Below are 17,697 nucleotides of genomic sequence, written 5' to 3' on the forward strand. Positions count from 1 at the left end.
ATAATAAATAAAATGAAAATAATATAAATAATAAATAAACAAGTAAATCATATATGTATATTGAATAGATTTTTTTTAAGTGCAAAAACAGAAATACTGTATTTTATAAAAAATAGTGAGATAGTGTTCAAGGGTTCAATGTCCATTTAGGAATCAGATGGCAAAAGGGAAAAAGCTGTTCCTGAATTGCTGAGTGTGTGCCTTCAGGCTTCTGTACCTCCATCCTGATGGTAACAGTGAGGAAAGGGCATGTCCTGGGTGCTGGAGGTCCTTAATAACGGATGCTGCCTTTCTGAGACACTGCTCCCTGAAGATGTCCTGGGTACTTTGTAGGTTAGTACCCAAGATGGAGCCGACTAAATTGACAACCCTCTGCAGCTTCTTTCGATCCTGTGCAGTAGCCCTTTTATACCAGACAGAGATGCAGCCTGTCAGAATGCTCATCATGATACAACTATAGAAATTTTTAGTATATTTGTTGACATGCCAAATCTCTTCAAACTCCTAATAAAATATAACCACTGTCTTGCCTTCTTTATAACTATATCAATATGTTGGGACCTGGTTAGATCTTCAGAGATCTTGACACCCAGGAACTGGAAGCTGCTCACTCTCTCCACTTCTGATCCCTCTATGAGGATTGGTATATGTTCCTTCATCTTACCCTTCCTGAAGTCCACAATCAGCTCTTTCATCTTACTGACGTTGGGTGCCAGGTTGTTGCTGCAGCACTACTCACTAGTTGGCACATCTCACTCCTGTAAGCCCTCTCATCACCACCTGAGAATCTACCAACAATGGTTGTATCATCAGCAAATTTATATATGGTATTTGAGCTATGCCTAGCCACACAGTCATATATATAGAGAGAGAATAGAGCAGTGGGCTGAGCACACACCCCTGAGTTGTGCCAGTGCTGATTGTCAGTGAGGAGGATATGTTATCACCATTCTGCACAGATTGTGGTTTTCCGGTTAGGAAGTTGAGGATCCAATGGCAGAGGGAGGTACAGAGGCCCAGGTTCTGCAACTTAGCAATCAGGATTCTGGGAATTATGGTATTAAATACTGAGCTATAGTTGATGAACAGCATCCTGACGTTGGTGTTTGTGTTGTCCAGGTGGTCTAAAGCCATATGGAGAGCCATTGAGATTGCATCTGCCATTGACCTATTGTGGCGATAGGCAAATTGCAATGGGTCCAGGTCCTTGCTGAGGCAGGAGTTCAGTTTAGTCATGACCAACCTCCAAAGTGTTTCATCACTGTCGATGTGAGTGCTACTGGGCGCTAGTCATTAAGGCAGCCCACATTATTTTTCTTAGGCACTGGTATAATTGTTGCCTTTTTGAAGCAAGTGGGAACTTCCGTTCATAGCAGTTAGAGGTTGAAAACATCCTTGAATACTCCTTCTAGTTGGTTGGCACAGGTTTTCAGAGCCTTACCAGGTACACCATCAGGACCCTCCACCTTGCGAGGGTTCACTCTCTTGAAAGACAGCCTAACATCGGCCTTTGAGATGGAGATCACAGGATCATCAGGTGGAGCAGTAGTTGTGTTATCCCTTTCAAAGCGTACATAGAAGGTGTTGAGTTCATCTGGTAGTGAAGCATCGCTGCCATTCGTGCTGTTGGGTTTCACTTTGTAGGAAGTAATATCTTGCAGACCCTGCCAGAGTTGTTGTACACCCAATGTTGCCTCCAGCTTCGTTTGAGACTGTCATTTCAGCCTTGAAATAGCCCACCACAAATCATACCTGATTTTCTGGCAAAGGCCTGGATTGCCAGACTTGAATGCCACAGATCTAGCCTTCAGCAGACGACATATCTCCCGGTTCATCCATGGCTTTTGGTTTGGGAATGTACAATAAGTCTTTGCGGGCACACACTCATCCTCATGCACTCAGATCAAATGTTATTCATACACTAATCATTCAGAGTAGCCATACAAAATAACTTACAATTTGTGGCTGGTTAGTAGAACATTCACCAGTAAGAGATTTTTTTCCTTAAAAAGTTTATATTAGATCTTAAATTCTCAATCTGCTCTGCCAGATTAATTCATTCAGCACATTGATTTGTGAGATGACATGCAATATTCACAAATAGAGAATACTTCTAAACAAAAGTTTGCTCATTCTCAGAAAGTGTTCGTCTTATCATTAAATTTTAAGAACATATAATAGGCTTATGATTTGTGTTCAATAGGATCAGTTGCTCATATCATTCCAGATCTTGCTGGCTAGTCTTTAACAAGTGTTGAACGTTATATTAATAGTTAAGTTTATGAATGATTTGCATGATATAGTAATATACAATATCTGCCAGGAAGATTTCAGTGTTGAATGCTGGCTTGTGCTCAATCTCCAAAGTGTTGTAGTGATGGCATTGAAGAACACTTCTCCCCTTAGCTAGGTAGGTGAAAAATTACTAGCAAATCTCGTGCCAAAAATACAGACAACTATGGTGAAAATAATAGATGATATTAATTTAGCTATAATGGCCTTCAAATTTAGGCTAGTACCTACCAGACATTGTCTGTCTCATAAACTGAACTGGATGATTTTGTTTTCTGTTGTGCACTATTGCTAGTCATTGAATTGAATTGAATTGACTTTATTTCTTCTGTCCTTCACCCTCATCTCTACATCTCTGTCTAAACATGCAACGTGCAATCATAGTAATTTATAATAAATAGAACAGTCAATGTAATATAGAGTACACTCAAATCAGCATGAGTTCATCAGTCTGATGGCCTGCTGGAAGAAGCTGTCCTGGAGAGTGTTGGACCCAGCTTTTATGCTGCGGTACTCTTTCCCGGATGGAACAGATTGTAGTTGGTGACTCAGGTCCCCAATAATCCTTTGGATCCTTTGTACACACCTGTCTCTGTAAATGTCCTGAACAGTGGGAAGTTCACATCTACGGATGTGCTGGCCTGTCTGCACCACTCTCTGCAGAGTCCTGCGATTGAGGCAGGGATGCAGCCAGTCAGGATGCTCTCAATTGTGCCCCTATAGAAAGTTCTTAGGATTTGGGGCCCCGTGCCAGACTTCTTCAACTGACTGAGTTGGGAGAGACACTGTTGTGCCTTTTTCAACACACAGCCCTTTTTTCATACCTGTGATTGTAAATGTCCTGAATCATGGGAAGTTCACAACTATAGATATGCTATATCCAGAGGAGTGATTTTTGGGCACATTTTATATTTTATAAACTGGATAAAGCATGCTCTTTACAGCAGCTTATCTCAATGCCAAATCTTGAAATGGAGGTGATGAGATATCATCGAAGTCAGATTTGGTGACTGAAATTTTCTCAGGGGGCAAACTTTGTGAAGCAGCCCATGCAGATTGTGCCTTGGGTTAGAAATTGTTGACATACATTTCTTTCAATAGGGTTTACATCCACTTTAACTTGATTTTTGAAAATTTTATCTCCTGTGGTCCATCAACATAGAATGTGGTGTGAAGAATGTGGAATTAGGTTGAAGATAAATATATTAAACATTATCCAAAATAAAGGAAGAGCCATTTAATGGTTAATGTTCTTCCATTGTTCCATAAATTAGTCTGATAATTTTACATAAGTAATAACTACGGATATTTTCAAAGAAAAAAGTTGTTGAAAAAGACAATAATAGATTGGAAAGCTGGTTTTTTCACCTTTCACAGTCTTTAAAAAAAGATCTACGTTCCCCGAGTAACTTGCTCTTTTAATGTTTATGTTGCAAAATGTTATTTAAATAAGTGAAATTTCAGCAATCATTTGGGATCTAATCATTGATTATTATAGCAATGTTATCACTTTTAATTTGTATTCATTTCCACTTTCACTATTATCCAAAATGTTCAGCAATTTTCCTGCATCCTACTGTGCTGAACTAATGGTTTAATTTATTTTCTATAATAATCTTGATTCTTCAATCTGACTGATAGGCGCAGTTTCCAGTTAACCCACATTTTCAAATGTGGTTCTTTGCTTTATCAGCAAAGCATTTACAATACCTTTACAATGAATTGGATGTGTTGAGTTCTCAAGTAATAGAACTTTCCAATTTATGTACTGTTAAATTTTTGCTTTGTGTTTTACTTCTGAACTTAACCATCTTGCTTGTAGTATGTTTTTTTATGTTCCTTGTTAGGGAACTAACTTTGGGATATCATGCTCCTACTTCAGAATGTGCCACCTGCTGTTGATCCTGTTCTAAGTTAATTTTGTATACTATTTCATAATTTTGTAAATGATCCTGTAATTCCTTATTTTAAGATTCATTAAACCATTCATATTGAACTGACTTTTAAAAAATAATATTCACCGTGGTACATTGATTATTGCCTCCTGTTGGTGCTGCCCTCCAGTGTTTGCTTGGTAGAAGACAAGCTGGACTGGGTGCATACGTACATTCATTTACAGACTGCTCGGAGTTGCTTGTTCTTGCCAATAATACCCATGTACCATTAAATCACAGGACAAGTCACTCAGGGACCTGAGCTATATATATTTTCTTTCTTTGTGTGGTTGTATGTTTACTGATGTGTTATGTGTGCAATATGTGCCTTGTGCTCTGTATAACTGTTGGTACTGTGATTTGAACTTTGTCCCCAGAGGAATGTTGTTTTGTTTGCCAGATTCATGGGTTACATGTATGGTTGAATGCTAATTAAACTTGAATTGAAAATTTTGTGAACTGACTTTTACCTTGCATAGTTTCAGGTTAATTTTCCATAGAATTTGCTTAGGTAACTATATCCAAATTATAATAGATTCAGAATGACGAGAATCTAATGTGTATTCTACAAACGTTTGTATTTAATTTGAAGCAGCAATAATTTCCTATTCTTGTTCTTTGTGAATACCAACAAATATTTCCCTAGTCAGTGTTAGAAAGTTCTGAGCCACTTCAGAAACACATCCCTTCCATATCCATATTTGTAGGTTCAGTTCCTATGCAACAATAAATTATCTTTTAATTAATGGAACTTAAGAAGATTATCGTGCTCCTTGTTGGTGCTTTGTTTTAAATATCAAGTGGCATTTATGTCATAGGTTGGGATGTATTATCTTGTGCAGTAACTGTCTTTGGAGGAAATATTGTAGAGCTTCCAGAGCTGTGTTGATTATTAGTATTCTATAGGCCTTGACCTTCAAGTGGTTTATAGAATTAGGATAAAAAGTCAATAGGCAGAAACATCAATCAGCTAATTTTCTTGAGGCTTTTATTTGAAAGCCAGATATTTTTTCCTGAAAACAATGAATTTCAAAGATAGCTATCTGGTATTCTTTGCATGCTGCTTTCATTATGTTGTGTGATTGGCATTTCCCTGCTTTAAAAAAAACTGATATTAATGATGAGCAAAATTATGATCTCAGGAATAGCATGTAAAACTCAATGCTCTAACAATGGGTCCTCAATTATGAAGGAAGCATACACTGTTGAATTAAATATTCTGTAAATACTCTACCATAAAGTAACTAACTGAACGAATTTAGCCTGGCAGTTTTAGTAGAAGATCCTTATAGAAAATACAATAAAGTTCACAATTGACTACATGACATGACTCAGTTGAATCTGCTGGTCTCGCTGGTGTAACGGATACTTATATTTGAAAGTTAGTAAAAATAGCCGCAATGTAAGGTGAAATTTGAATAATTTCCTTCCTGCCTGGAAAAGACAATCAAGTAAGCTCCCTGAGTCCATTTACTGTGACATTTTGATGACTATATTTCACAATATAAATTCACAATATATTGCAATGGATCTTTTTTTGTGAGATTTCCTATACTGGCTTCCCACAGCCTTTAGCTCACATGTTCATGTAAAATTGTTGTTGTTACACTGTTCAAAGTCCAAAGTAAATTTATTATCAAAGTACATATATGTCACCATATATAACCCTGAGATTCGTTTTCTTGCAGGTATACTCAATAAATCTAATAACATTAATAGAATCAGTGAAAGACTGCAACCTATAGAGCAGACAACCAGTGTGCAAAAGACAACACTCAGTGTAAATACAAAAGAAAAAAATAATAATTAACAAATAAGCAATAAATTTTGAAAACATGAGATGAAGAATCCTTGAAAATGAATCTATAGGTTGTGGGAGCAGTTCAGTGATAGAGCAAGTGAAGTTATCCCCTTTGGGTCAAGAGGCTTATGGCTGAGGGATAATACTGTTCCTCAGCCTGATTGTGTGGGTCTTGTGGCTCCTGTACCTTTTTCATGATGGCAGCAGTAACAAAAGAACATGGCCTGGGTGGTGGGGTACTTTGATAAAATGCTCAGTGTTAGGGAGAGGTTTACTGATGAGGTATTGGGCTGTATCCATTACTTTTTGTAGGATTTTCTATTCAAAGGCATTGCTGCTTCCATACCAGGCTGTGATATACTCTCCACCACACATGTATAGAAGTTTGTCAAAGTTTTAGATGTCATGCCAAATCTTCACAAACCTTTGAGGAAGTGGAGGCACTGCTATGCTTTTCTCGTAATAGCACTTATGTGCTGCACCCAGGACATGTCCTTTGAAATGATAGCACAGAGGAATTTAAAGTTGCTGACTCATGGACCTCTGGTTTCCTCCTCCTGAAGGCATAGTGCCATAGAAAACTGCAAAACAGAAATAGGCCATTTGGCCCGTCTAGATGAGCTGAACCATCGACCTGCACCTTGACCAAATACAAAGGAGCTGGTTGTGGATTTCAGGAGGAATGGAGACAGGTTAACCTCTATAGACATCAATGGATCTCGGGTTGAGAGGGTGAACAGCTTTAAGTTCCTCGGCATAAACATCACTGAGGACATCACGTGGTCTGTACATACCAGCTGTGTGGTGAAAAAGGCACAACAGCACCTCTTTCAGCTCATACAATTGAAGAAGTCTGGTATGGACCCCCGAATCCTAAGAACTTTCTACAGGAGCACATTGAGAGCATCCTGACTGGCTGCATCCCTGCCTGGTATGGGAACTGTACTTCTCTTAATCGCAGGACTCTGCAGAGAGTAGTGTGGACAGCCCAGCGCATCTGTAGATGAGTACTTCCCAGGATCTAGAACATTTACAAAGGATCATTGGGAACTCAAGTTGCTCCAGACACAACCTATTCCAGCTGCTACCATCTGAGAAATGGTACTGCAGCATAAAAGCCAGGACCAACAGGCTACGGGAAAGCTTCTTCCACGAGGCCAACAGACTGATTAACTTATGCTGATTTGAGTGTGCTCTATATTACATTGACTGTTCTATTTATTATAAATTACTATGATTGCACGTTACACATTCAGACAGAGACGTAATGTAAAGATTTTTACTTCTCAAGTATATGAAAGATGTAAGTAATAAAGTAAATTCAATTCAATTCACCCATGTAGTTATCCAAACTTGTTTAAATGTTGAACTCAAAATTGCATCCAACACTTGCACTGGCAGTTCGTTCCACACTCTCATCACCCTTGGAGCGAAGAAGTTTTCCCTCGTATTCCCTTTAAACATTTCACTTCTTACCCTTAACCCATGACTTCTAGTTGTAGTCTTACCCAATCTCTGCATTTACCCTATCTATACCCCATATGGTTTTGTATATCTCTATCAAAAGTCCTCCTCAATCTTCGAAGTTCTGGGGGATAGAGTTGTAATCTATTCAATCTTATTCTCAGGTCCTCCAGTCCTAGCAACAGCCTTGCAAATTTTCTCTGTACTCTTTCAATCTTATTTACATCTTTTCTGTAGGTAGGTGACCAAAACTGCACTCAATACTTCAAATTAGTTATCACAAATGTCTTAAACAATTTCAGCATAACATTCCTACTCAGTACTTTGATCTATAAAGGCAATGGGCCAAAAACTTTCTTAACAACCCAGTCTATCTGTGATGCCACTTTCAATGAATTATGAACCTGTACTCCCAAATCCATTTGTTCTACTGCACTCCTCAGCACCCTACTGTTCACTATGTTGGTCTTATTCTGGTTGGTCCTCCCAAAGTAGAACAGCTGGCACTTATTTGCTTGAAACATCTGCCATTTCCAAATGGTCCAGATCCCACTGCAAGCTTTGATAGTCTTCCTTGCTAACCACTGCACTCCCGATCTTGGTGTCATCTGCAATTTGCTAATCCAGTTAACAATATTATCATCCAGATTGTTCATATAGATGGGAAACAACATCAGCAGACCTCCAGTCGGAGAACCAACCATCTACTACCAGTCACTGGTTTCTCCCACAAATCTAATGTCTAATCCAATTTACTGCCTCATCTTGAATGCCAAGTGACTGAACCTTCTTGATCAGCCTCTCATGTGGGACCTTGTTAACTGCCTTGCTGAAGTCCATGTAGACAACATCCACTGTCCCCTCTTCATGAACTTTCCTGTTAACATCCTCAAAAAACTCTTGCGTTTGGTTAGTTGCAAACTACTATGCACAAAGCCATGTTGACTATCCCTAATCAATCCCTGTCTATCCAAATACTTATATATCCAGCCCCTTAGAATACCTTCCAATAACTTTCCCACTACTGATGTCAGGCTCACTGGCCTATGATTTCCGGGGTTTATTCTTAGAGCCTTTCTTAAATAGTGGAAGAATATTAGCTATCTTCCAATCCTCCAGTACCTCATCTGTCACCAAAGATGATTTAAATGTCTCTGCTATAGCCCCTGCAACTTCTGCACTTGCCTTCCACAGGGTCTGAGGGAACACCTTGTCGGGCCCACCCTAATTTGCCTCAAGGCAGCAAACACCTCCGCCTCTGTAATCTGTATAGGGTCAATGATCTTGCTGCTGCTTTGCCTCACTTCTATAGACTCGGTGTCCATTTCCCGAGTAAATAAAGATGAAAAAAAATCCATTTAAGATCTCCCCCATCTCTTTTGGCAAAGATTACCACTCTGATCTTTCAAAGGACCAATTTTGTCCCTTGCAATTCTTCTGCTCTTAACATATCTGTAGCAGTCCTTACAATTTTCCTTCAACTTGTCTGCCAGAGCAACCTCATGCCTTCTTTTAGCCCCCCGATTTGTTTTTTAAGTGTTCTCTTGCATTTCTTATACTCCTTAAGCACCTCATTTATTCCTACCTGCCTATTCCTACAATGCATCTCATTTTTTCCTTAAGCAGGGTCACAATCTCTCTCAAAAACTAAGGTTCAGTAAACCTATTATCCTTGCCTTTTATTCTAACAGGCACATACCAGCTTTGTTCTCCCAGTATTTCACTTTTAAAGGCCTCCCACTTACCAAATAGATCTTTGCCCTAAAACAGCATAACCCAATCCACATTTACCATATCCTTTCTGATACCATCAAAATTGGCCTTTCTCCAATTTAGCATCTCAGTCAAGGACCAGACCTATCCTTTTCGATAATTACCTTTAAACTAATGAAACTAAAGTCAATAATCAGCTCCTTGGTCTTGCTATTAATAAGAAATGAAGTACTATAATGAAATTTTGTATTATTGTTTTGCCAGAAATGCTGAAAATCTTGAACTACGGCTGCTTAAGCTGTGAAAAAGCATGCTGAAATTGCATACCTACTTCTAATTTGGGAATAGTTTTTTTTTATGAATCAGCAATTCAGTTAGTTACTTTTGGCTTTTGCTTCTCGTTATTGGGCATACTGACTTTAGAATTTTGGGAAACTTTCCCATCTATTCTCCGAGGCTACTTGCCTTCAAAGTGTAAAGCCGAAGGATTACGTATGTCAAGCTAAGGGCTGTAGGTTTAAGGTATTCTCTTTGTTGGCTTCTTTTCTCTCTGTCCAGATTGTTAATATTCAACAGTGCATGTTAGAATTAAGACAAGGTACCATTTTCTCTGCTTTAGCTAACCCAAATTCAATTCTCTTAATTTCTTTGTTTATTTATCTTGCAAAACTTAATAAAAAGCTTACCATGATTTTCACAGCTTAATTAATTCCCACCTCAGTTTTTATTCCAAGCAAAACGTGTCAAGCCCATCATATAAAGCAAACCCTGTCTCAGATAGTTTTAACTTGTCAATCAGTGAATTAAGAGAAAAGGATAAATAGTAACTGGAGCAGTAGGGGATATATAATTCCAAGCTCAAGTAGCGACTGACTACTTGATAAAATTACACTAAGTGATTTATTGTACTCATTTGCTAATATTGCAGTTTTTCGATGCCGAAGGAAGATAGATTCTGAGTAAGGTTTGTGACCTATAGTGAGACTGTTCCAATATTCTTTTCTTGAAAGGAGTCTAAATCCTAGTAACATTTGCAATTGTGCATGTAAGTGGACAATGTTTAGACTCCACTTAAACCTCATTTTCACATTGCTGTCAGCTTCAGGTTAAATTTCCTTTCTCAACGAAGTGCCTCACAAGAGAAAGAACAGCCACAAACTTTACTGCCAAAAATCATCAAAGAGCCTTGGCAATGAAATGTTGTGTCATCAAAAAAATAATCTCATTGCTCCATCTTTATCATGCAAAATATCAAATTCCTTTCCTTTAATCTGCTTCCTAGTCTATACCTGTTGAGAATTCTCCCTTTGCTGGCAATGTTGGGACAGGTATATCATGTTTACTAAGCTGCTCCATGCATGAACGAATCTGCCTTCCTTAGCTAAGCAATTCCTCTCCTCTGGAATCAGAAAGCAGGTTTAGATCCTATTCCACAGACTAGAGTGAAAAATGAACTCTGCTGACAGTACAGTGCAATGCTGTGGGAGGACTGAATTATTTGTGACGCTATATTTTGGATTAATGTTAAGCTGAATACGTTTACAGTTTGATATGAACTTAAAGATCCCACTGCTCCTGAAAATGCACATTGGACCTCAGGAATAAAAGCAATGTTAATTAATGTCACTATATTTAAAAAAAAACTTTGGTTTTATTTTGAAGCTTGTTTTTTGCCTGTAATCCAATATTACCACAATGATAATACCTATTAAGTACTTAATTTGATGGAAGCTCTTCAAAGAAACTATACCATTGCAAGGCTCACTTTCTGTTTCCTACTGCTTATTGTGAAATTTACTTTTACATATATGGTTCAGATGGACATCTTTGATTTCTAATATTCTTGTCTTTATGGACTGTCATCTAATTTTTGGACAACTTTTAAACACTTCAATTTAAGTGAGACTTTTACAAAATAAAACCATTTTGGTTTGTCGCAACAGAATTTGCATAATGTTACTCCTTGATCCCATAAATTTCTGCATATCTGAATGTATTCAGATGGTACCTTAATAGATCCTCTTTTGAGCTCCGAATATCCAAGTGTCATCAAATTTCCGACACATAGATAGTCCATAACACATGCACAAACAACAGAGCAACACACACAAAATACTGGAGGAACTCAGCAGGTCAAGCAGCATCCATAAAAATGAATGAACAGTTGATGTTTCGGGCTGAGATCCTTTTTCAGGTCTGGAAAGGAAGGTGGAAACATGACCTCATATAGAGGTTAATGTTTGTCTGATATGCACTGTGAACTCTAGTAAGGAATGAATATTACTTTGGTTTCACTGTTATTTTGTTGTAATTATAACAAGAATGAAAATTTTAGAACTCTACATAAAGCACAGTTGCTTCCGAAATGGCTGAAGTAGCTATAACTATAGAACGTTGGTAAGCTTTGGTCAATCATCAAAGGCAAGTTGGATTGGTTGTATTTTCTGGTGTAAAATTATGGTGTACCTGTGCCAACTTAATTCCTTTTCTTCACCCTTGCTCAGCCTGAAGTTGCCTTGGTAGCGTAGTTGTTAGTGCAACACTGGTACAGTTTGGAGCATCAGAGTTTGAAGTTGAATCTGTAAGCAAGTTTGTAGGTTCCCTCCAGTGAGCACATGAGTTTCCTCCAGATGCTCCAGTTTCCTCGACAGTCCAAAGTTAGACCGATTAGTAGGTTAATTGGTCATAAATTGTCCATGATTAAGTTAAGGTTAAATCCGTGGGTTGCTGGGAGGCATGCCTCCAAGGGCTGAAAGGGCCTGTTCCACACTACAGTATTGTGCAAAGGCCTTAGGCACACACACATATATATGTACACCTAAGATTTCTGCACCGTACTGTAGTAATTTGATATATTGCACTTGTTACATACACCTGTTAGGGCACATTCTCCAGATACCTTATGAGGTAACCGTAGCCTTCAGCCAGGAGCAGATGTCATCAGGTGGTTCCCAACCTTCACAGAGTGTTTCGACACTTAACCACGACACTCTTCAGTTGGTGGGCCGGCAGTGGTGGCCAAATCACTGCCCATCTGCTCCTGGTTTCCAGCTTCCCTCCTCTTGCCTACACCAAATCCAACAAGAGGCTCGTCCTGCCTCTTATCCCATCCAACGAGCTGCTTGTTCTTTTGTCCAGGCCCAGAGCTGACAACAACTGCCATGCTGCTTTGGCTGGGAAACCTCTGCAGCCAATATCCACAGGGAACAACCATGCCTGCCATCCCTTGTCTTTGCATTCCTGCACTAAGGGCTGGTACTTCAAGGCCTGTCTCTCGTGGGCCTCTTCCCATCCCTCCTCACACGGCACCATCAGCTCAACCAGAATTATTTTCCGGTCTTCAGTTGACCACAATACAATGTCCGGGTGGAGGGTTGTGCGCACCACCTCCGGGAACTGCAGCCTCCTTCCCACATCGACTCTCATCTCCCAGGACCTGGCTGTTAGCAGCAGGTTTGGCTTTGGTTGTTTGGTTACAAAAGGCCTGGGCCGGGCTCCCACTTTGATGAAGGTGATGGCCTTCCTCAAATCTGTACCAGCCGTCCTCTTCTTGCATCTCTCTCACTCTAGTGTCAGCAAGAGGCAGCAGCACCTTATCATGGCTCCACCTATACCGCCCTTTGCTGCCACAAAAAAAACAAGTTTCATGACATATGCGAATGATGACAAATCTGATTCTGATATGGGTCTGTATTCTGGACTAAGAGTGTGAATAGGGCAGGGAGAAAGGAATCATGCTTTGGGAAAAGGGGAAAGGAGAGGGGAGAGAATGGGAAGTATCAGCAAGATATTCTATAATGATCAATAAGCCAGTTGTTTGAAAAACAAATTACCTTGCCCAGTATCTCAGGGCTTGGTGTGTCTGCTCTGTCTCTCCTTCTCTGCCACCTGTCCCACACCTTTCCCGCAATGATTTCTGTATGGAGCTAATTAAATATGAGCCAACTGAAAGAGAACCTTATTCAATTGTCACACATTTTCTCAAATAATCTTGCCTAAAATCACTTCTTGTTTTAACTGTAAAAGCAGCATTAGAATTGTCTGGTGTTTGTTTCCTTGACGTCACTTTTATTAATAACGGCATGATATTTTCTTATCTCCAGTTAGTTATTTTCAAAGATATACTGTAAGTTTTAAACTGGTGTGCTATTTTCACATTCATCACCCCCCACCCTTGCCAAGCTGTCTTTTATCTGCAAGTTGTAATTAAAATTCAAAGAAATTTTAATTTTGAAGAAAAGTTTTTGTGCAGTAAATTTTATTTAATTAGAATTGGGGTAGCTAAATAAGGAATGAAATATAAGGTCCATTGTGAATACTTGTAAATAGATTTAAGTTTGGATTCTGTATATGCTATTCATCTAATGGTTAATATTTGATATAGTCTACCATATGACTTTCTGGAGATTTCTTTTTTTTATATAGGTGTGAATCGGATAACCGTTACCTTGGCAACCCTCTCAAAGGAACCTGCTATTGTAAGTGTCTTTCAGGCTTTTCTGGGCTGGGTGGAGGTCATGTAACAAAACAAGTACTCATTAATCATTGCTTAAGGGAGAAGCAAAGTGTAGTGGTGAGTATTTCTTGATTGGAATACAACTTTTTTCCCACAAGATTATATCCACCTGGTACTTCTTTCAGGCTTTCTTCAAAATGTTAGTTCTAACAGCACCATTCAACTTTTGGAAAATAGATTTCCCTCCTGGGCTTTTCAAATGCATGAGTGGTGGAAATAAACCCAGAGTGCTTTTGTTGAAATTGGATGGGACATGACTTCACATTATTATGGTATTTTGGCAGTAATTTATTATAAGAAGAAGAGTTTTGGCAGCATATCTGGTTACTGCTCATTTTGTTGAAGCCAATGTCCAAAATGCGTATATGTTACTTTGAGTATTTCAATTAATTTTAAACACAAGTAATTCTATAGATGCTGGAAATCCAAAGGAAAGTACGTAAAATGCTGGAGGTACAACATTTGGGCAGGATGCTGCCTGATCTGCTGAGTTCCTCCGGCATTTTGCGTATGTGGCTTTCAATTAAATTTTTTTTTCTAATTTAGGAATAAATATTTAATATTTTTTCCAGTGAGTTGCCTGATTTTACGCAGTTACTTGTCACTGTTGGCAACAGCTTTCTCATTTTTTATGTAAGACTACATACAAGGGAAATAGTTCATATGGATTAATACTCAAGGAAGACTAATGAAATCTACTCACAGTGTGGTGGAGTACTGTGACAATTATTTTGATATTCTTTAAATTTCCTTTGCTGAGATACCTTAATTGTGCCAACTATTTATTATTGATAATTTCAGCAATGCTAAGTTTCATCTTGGAGAAACAAATTGGGAAGAACAATCAAATGTTTTGATGAGATCTAATATAGAAGCCAAAAGTATTAAAAACCACCAGTTTAGAATAGGGAACTAATCCCAATAGTTCCCCAGCTAAAATGTGATCAGAAAAAGACCAAATAGCAAACAACCACAGTCATCATTTTTTCTGTTTCAAATTGGAAGGCAGTCTAAGACCATGTTGGCATATTGAAAAACTTGGTAAAAAATAAATACTGCTAATTATTTCTGAAGAAGATGTGGTGTCATCTTCAGAAGTAAAATCTTGCATCCCACTACCACAGAATGAAGATCTTGCTCAAATTAACTCACATAGAAACTTGACCAAATCGATATTATGCACAAACATTTGTAAAGGAGTGTCGATTAAGTAAGGAACCTAGCAGAGTTAACTCATCATTCAGGTATAAAAATTTAATGAAGTGGATTTAGAGGGAAAATGTGTCTTACATAGTACTTTATGTAATTTAAGTGAAAAGCGCTATAGCATGTTATATAGGGTACTAATATGAGTTCACTTGATGCATCTTATCTTCTTTGCTGCCTTGCAAAGGAAATTGAGACAGGCAGCTGCGGATAGTCGGTGGAAAAGAAAGCAGTGTTTGCCAATTGAAAGACAGCAACTGAGACCATAAGACCATATGATATACGAGTAGAACTAGGCCATTTGGCCTATTGAGTCTGCTCTGTCATTTTGTCATGGCTGATCCAATTATCCTCTTAGCCCTAATCTTCTGACTTCTCCCCAGATCCCTTCATCTCCTAGCCAATCAAGAATCTATCAACCTCTGACTTGAATCTTCATAAAGACTTGGCCCCCTCAGCTGCCTGTGGCAAAGAATTCTACAGATTTACCACTTCCTGGCAAAAGAAATTCCTCCTCATCTTCGTTCTAAAAGAATGCCCCTCTATTCTGACACTGTTTCCTCTCGTCTTAGACTCTCCCACCACAGGAGACATCCTCTCCACATCTACTGTATCAAGGCTTTTCAACATTTGACAAATTTCAATAAGGTCACCTATCATTCTCCTGAATTCTAGTGAATACAGGCCTAGAGCTATTGAGCGACAAGCCATTCAATCCTGGAATCATTTTAGTGAATCTACTTTGAACCCTCTCCGGTTTCAGCACATCCTTTCTAAGATATGGGACACAAACCTGCTCACAATATTCCAAGTGAGGCCTTACCAGTGCTTTATAAAGTTTCAACATTACATCCTTGCTTTTATGTGCTAGTCCTCTCAAAATGAATGCTAACATTTCATTTCTCTTCTTCACCACAGACTCAAGCTGCAAACTAACCTTTAGGACATCCTGCACATGGACTCCCAGGTCCCTTTGCACATCAGCTTTTTGTATTTTCTCTCCATTTAAAAAATAGTGAAACCTTTCATTTCTTTGAACAAAGTGTATGACCGTACACTTCCTGATACTGTATTCCATCTGCCATTTCTCAGTGCATTTTCCTAATCTGTCTAAGTCCTTCTGCAGTCTCTCTACTTCCTCAAAGCCACCTGCCCCTCCATCTATCTTCATATTGTTTGCAAATTTGGCACCAAAACCATCAATTCCATCATCCAAATCATTGACATATAATGTAAAATGATTCAGTCCCGATACAGACCCCTGTGGAACACCACTAGTCACCGGTAGCCAGCCAGAAAAGGCTCCGTTTATTCCCAGTCTTTGCCTCATGCCAATTAGCCATTGCTTTATCCATGCTAGAATCTTTCTTGTAATACTATGGACTCATAGCTTGTTAAGCAGCCTCATGTGTGACACCTTGTCAAAGGCCTTCTGAAACTCCAAGTACACTACACTACATTATTGTATTTTTTGTTATTTCTTCACAGAATTCCAACACATATGTCAGGTAAGATTTTCCCTTGAGGAAACCTGCTGACTAAAGGCTGATTTATACTTGTGCATATGGGCTACGCCATAGCCTATGTCGTAGCCCTGATTTTCACTTCTGCATAGGCTCTACGCCGTAGGGAGTAGCGAGCATGTGTTGGTGTGTGCCAAAATGCTAGTTGGTGGGCTTTCTATGCCACTGTTTTGAGTTTCTTTGTGAGAGACATGGACGAGGAAATGCATTTCAAACATTTTCACATGTCGGCAGGTAGATTTGATGATTTGGTTCATCTGTTTTGATGTACAGACATGGTAGAGAAGAAGCAACCAGAAATGCGTAGGAGGAAATGCAATGCTACCAAGCGGACCGATCAGAAGTGTAAATCAGGCTTCAGGCCTATTTATCATGTGCCTTCAAGTTATAGAGACCTCATCCTTAATAATCGACTCTAATATCTTCCCAACCACTGAGGTCAGTCTAAAGGGCTAATAATTTCCTTTCTTCTGCCTCTCTCCCTTCCTGAAGAATAGAGTGACATTTGCAATTTTCCAGTCTTTTGGAACCATTCCAGAATCTAGTGATTCTTGAATGATCATTACTAATGCTTACACGTTCTCTTCAGCCACCTCTTTCAGAACTCCGGGGTGTACAGGTGTCTTACCTACCATCAGACCTTTCAGTTTCCCAAAAACCTTCTCTCTAGTTATGTTAACTTCACACACTTCATGTCCCCCGACACCTGGAACTTCCACCGTACTGCTAGTGTCTTTCACAGTGTAGACTAATGCAAAATACTTATTCAGTTCATCCGCCAATTCCTTGTCCCTCATTCCTACCTCTCCAGCGCTGTTTTCCAGTGGTCCAATATCCACACTCGCCTCTCTTTTATGCTTTATGCATCTGAAGAAACTTTTGGTATCCCCTTTAATATTATTGGCTAGCTTACTTTCATATTCCATCTTTACATTCTTAATGACTTTTTTAGTTACCTCGTGTTGGTTTTTAAAAGCTTCCCAATCCCCTAACTTCCCACTAAATTTTGCTCTAATATTTGCCCTCTCTTTGGCTTTTATGTTGGCTTTGACTTCTGTTATTAGCCACAGTTGTGTCATATTTTGTTCAGAATACTTCTTCTTTAGGATGTATATAACCTGTGTCTTCCAAATTGCTTCCAGACATTCCAGCCATTGCTGCTCTGCCATCATCCCTGCCAGTGTTCCCTTCCAAGTAAATTTGGCCAACTCCTCTCTCATGCCTCTGTATTTCACTTTACTCCACCAT

At 39.0% G+C, this 17,697-nt stretch overlaps 1 protein-coding gene across 2 annotated transcripts in view; it reads left to right on the top strand.

Annotated features, from left to right (window-relative positions):
- atrnl1b (attractin-like 1b) overlaps positions 1-17,697 on the top strand; it is a 984,325-nt gene that overhangs the window by 348,872 nt on the left and 617,756 nt on the right. For both annotated transcript variants that reach the window (XM_073027827.1, XM_073027826.1), the window contains exon 21: positions 13,630-13,682. In XM_073027827.1, coding sequence (XP_072883928.1) covers positions 13,630-13,682 — 53 coding nt within the window. The remainder of the gene's footprint in view (positions 1-13,629; positions 13,683-17,697) is intronic.

Source organism: Hemitrygon akajei, chromosome 23 (genome assembly GCF_048418815.1).
Source record: "Hemitrygon akajei chromosome 23, sHemAka1.3, whole genome shotgun sequence".
NCBI lineage: Eukaryota > Metazoa > Chordata > Chondrichthyes > Myliobatiformes > Dasyatidae > Hemitrygon > Hemitrygon akajei.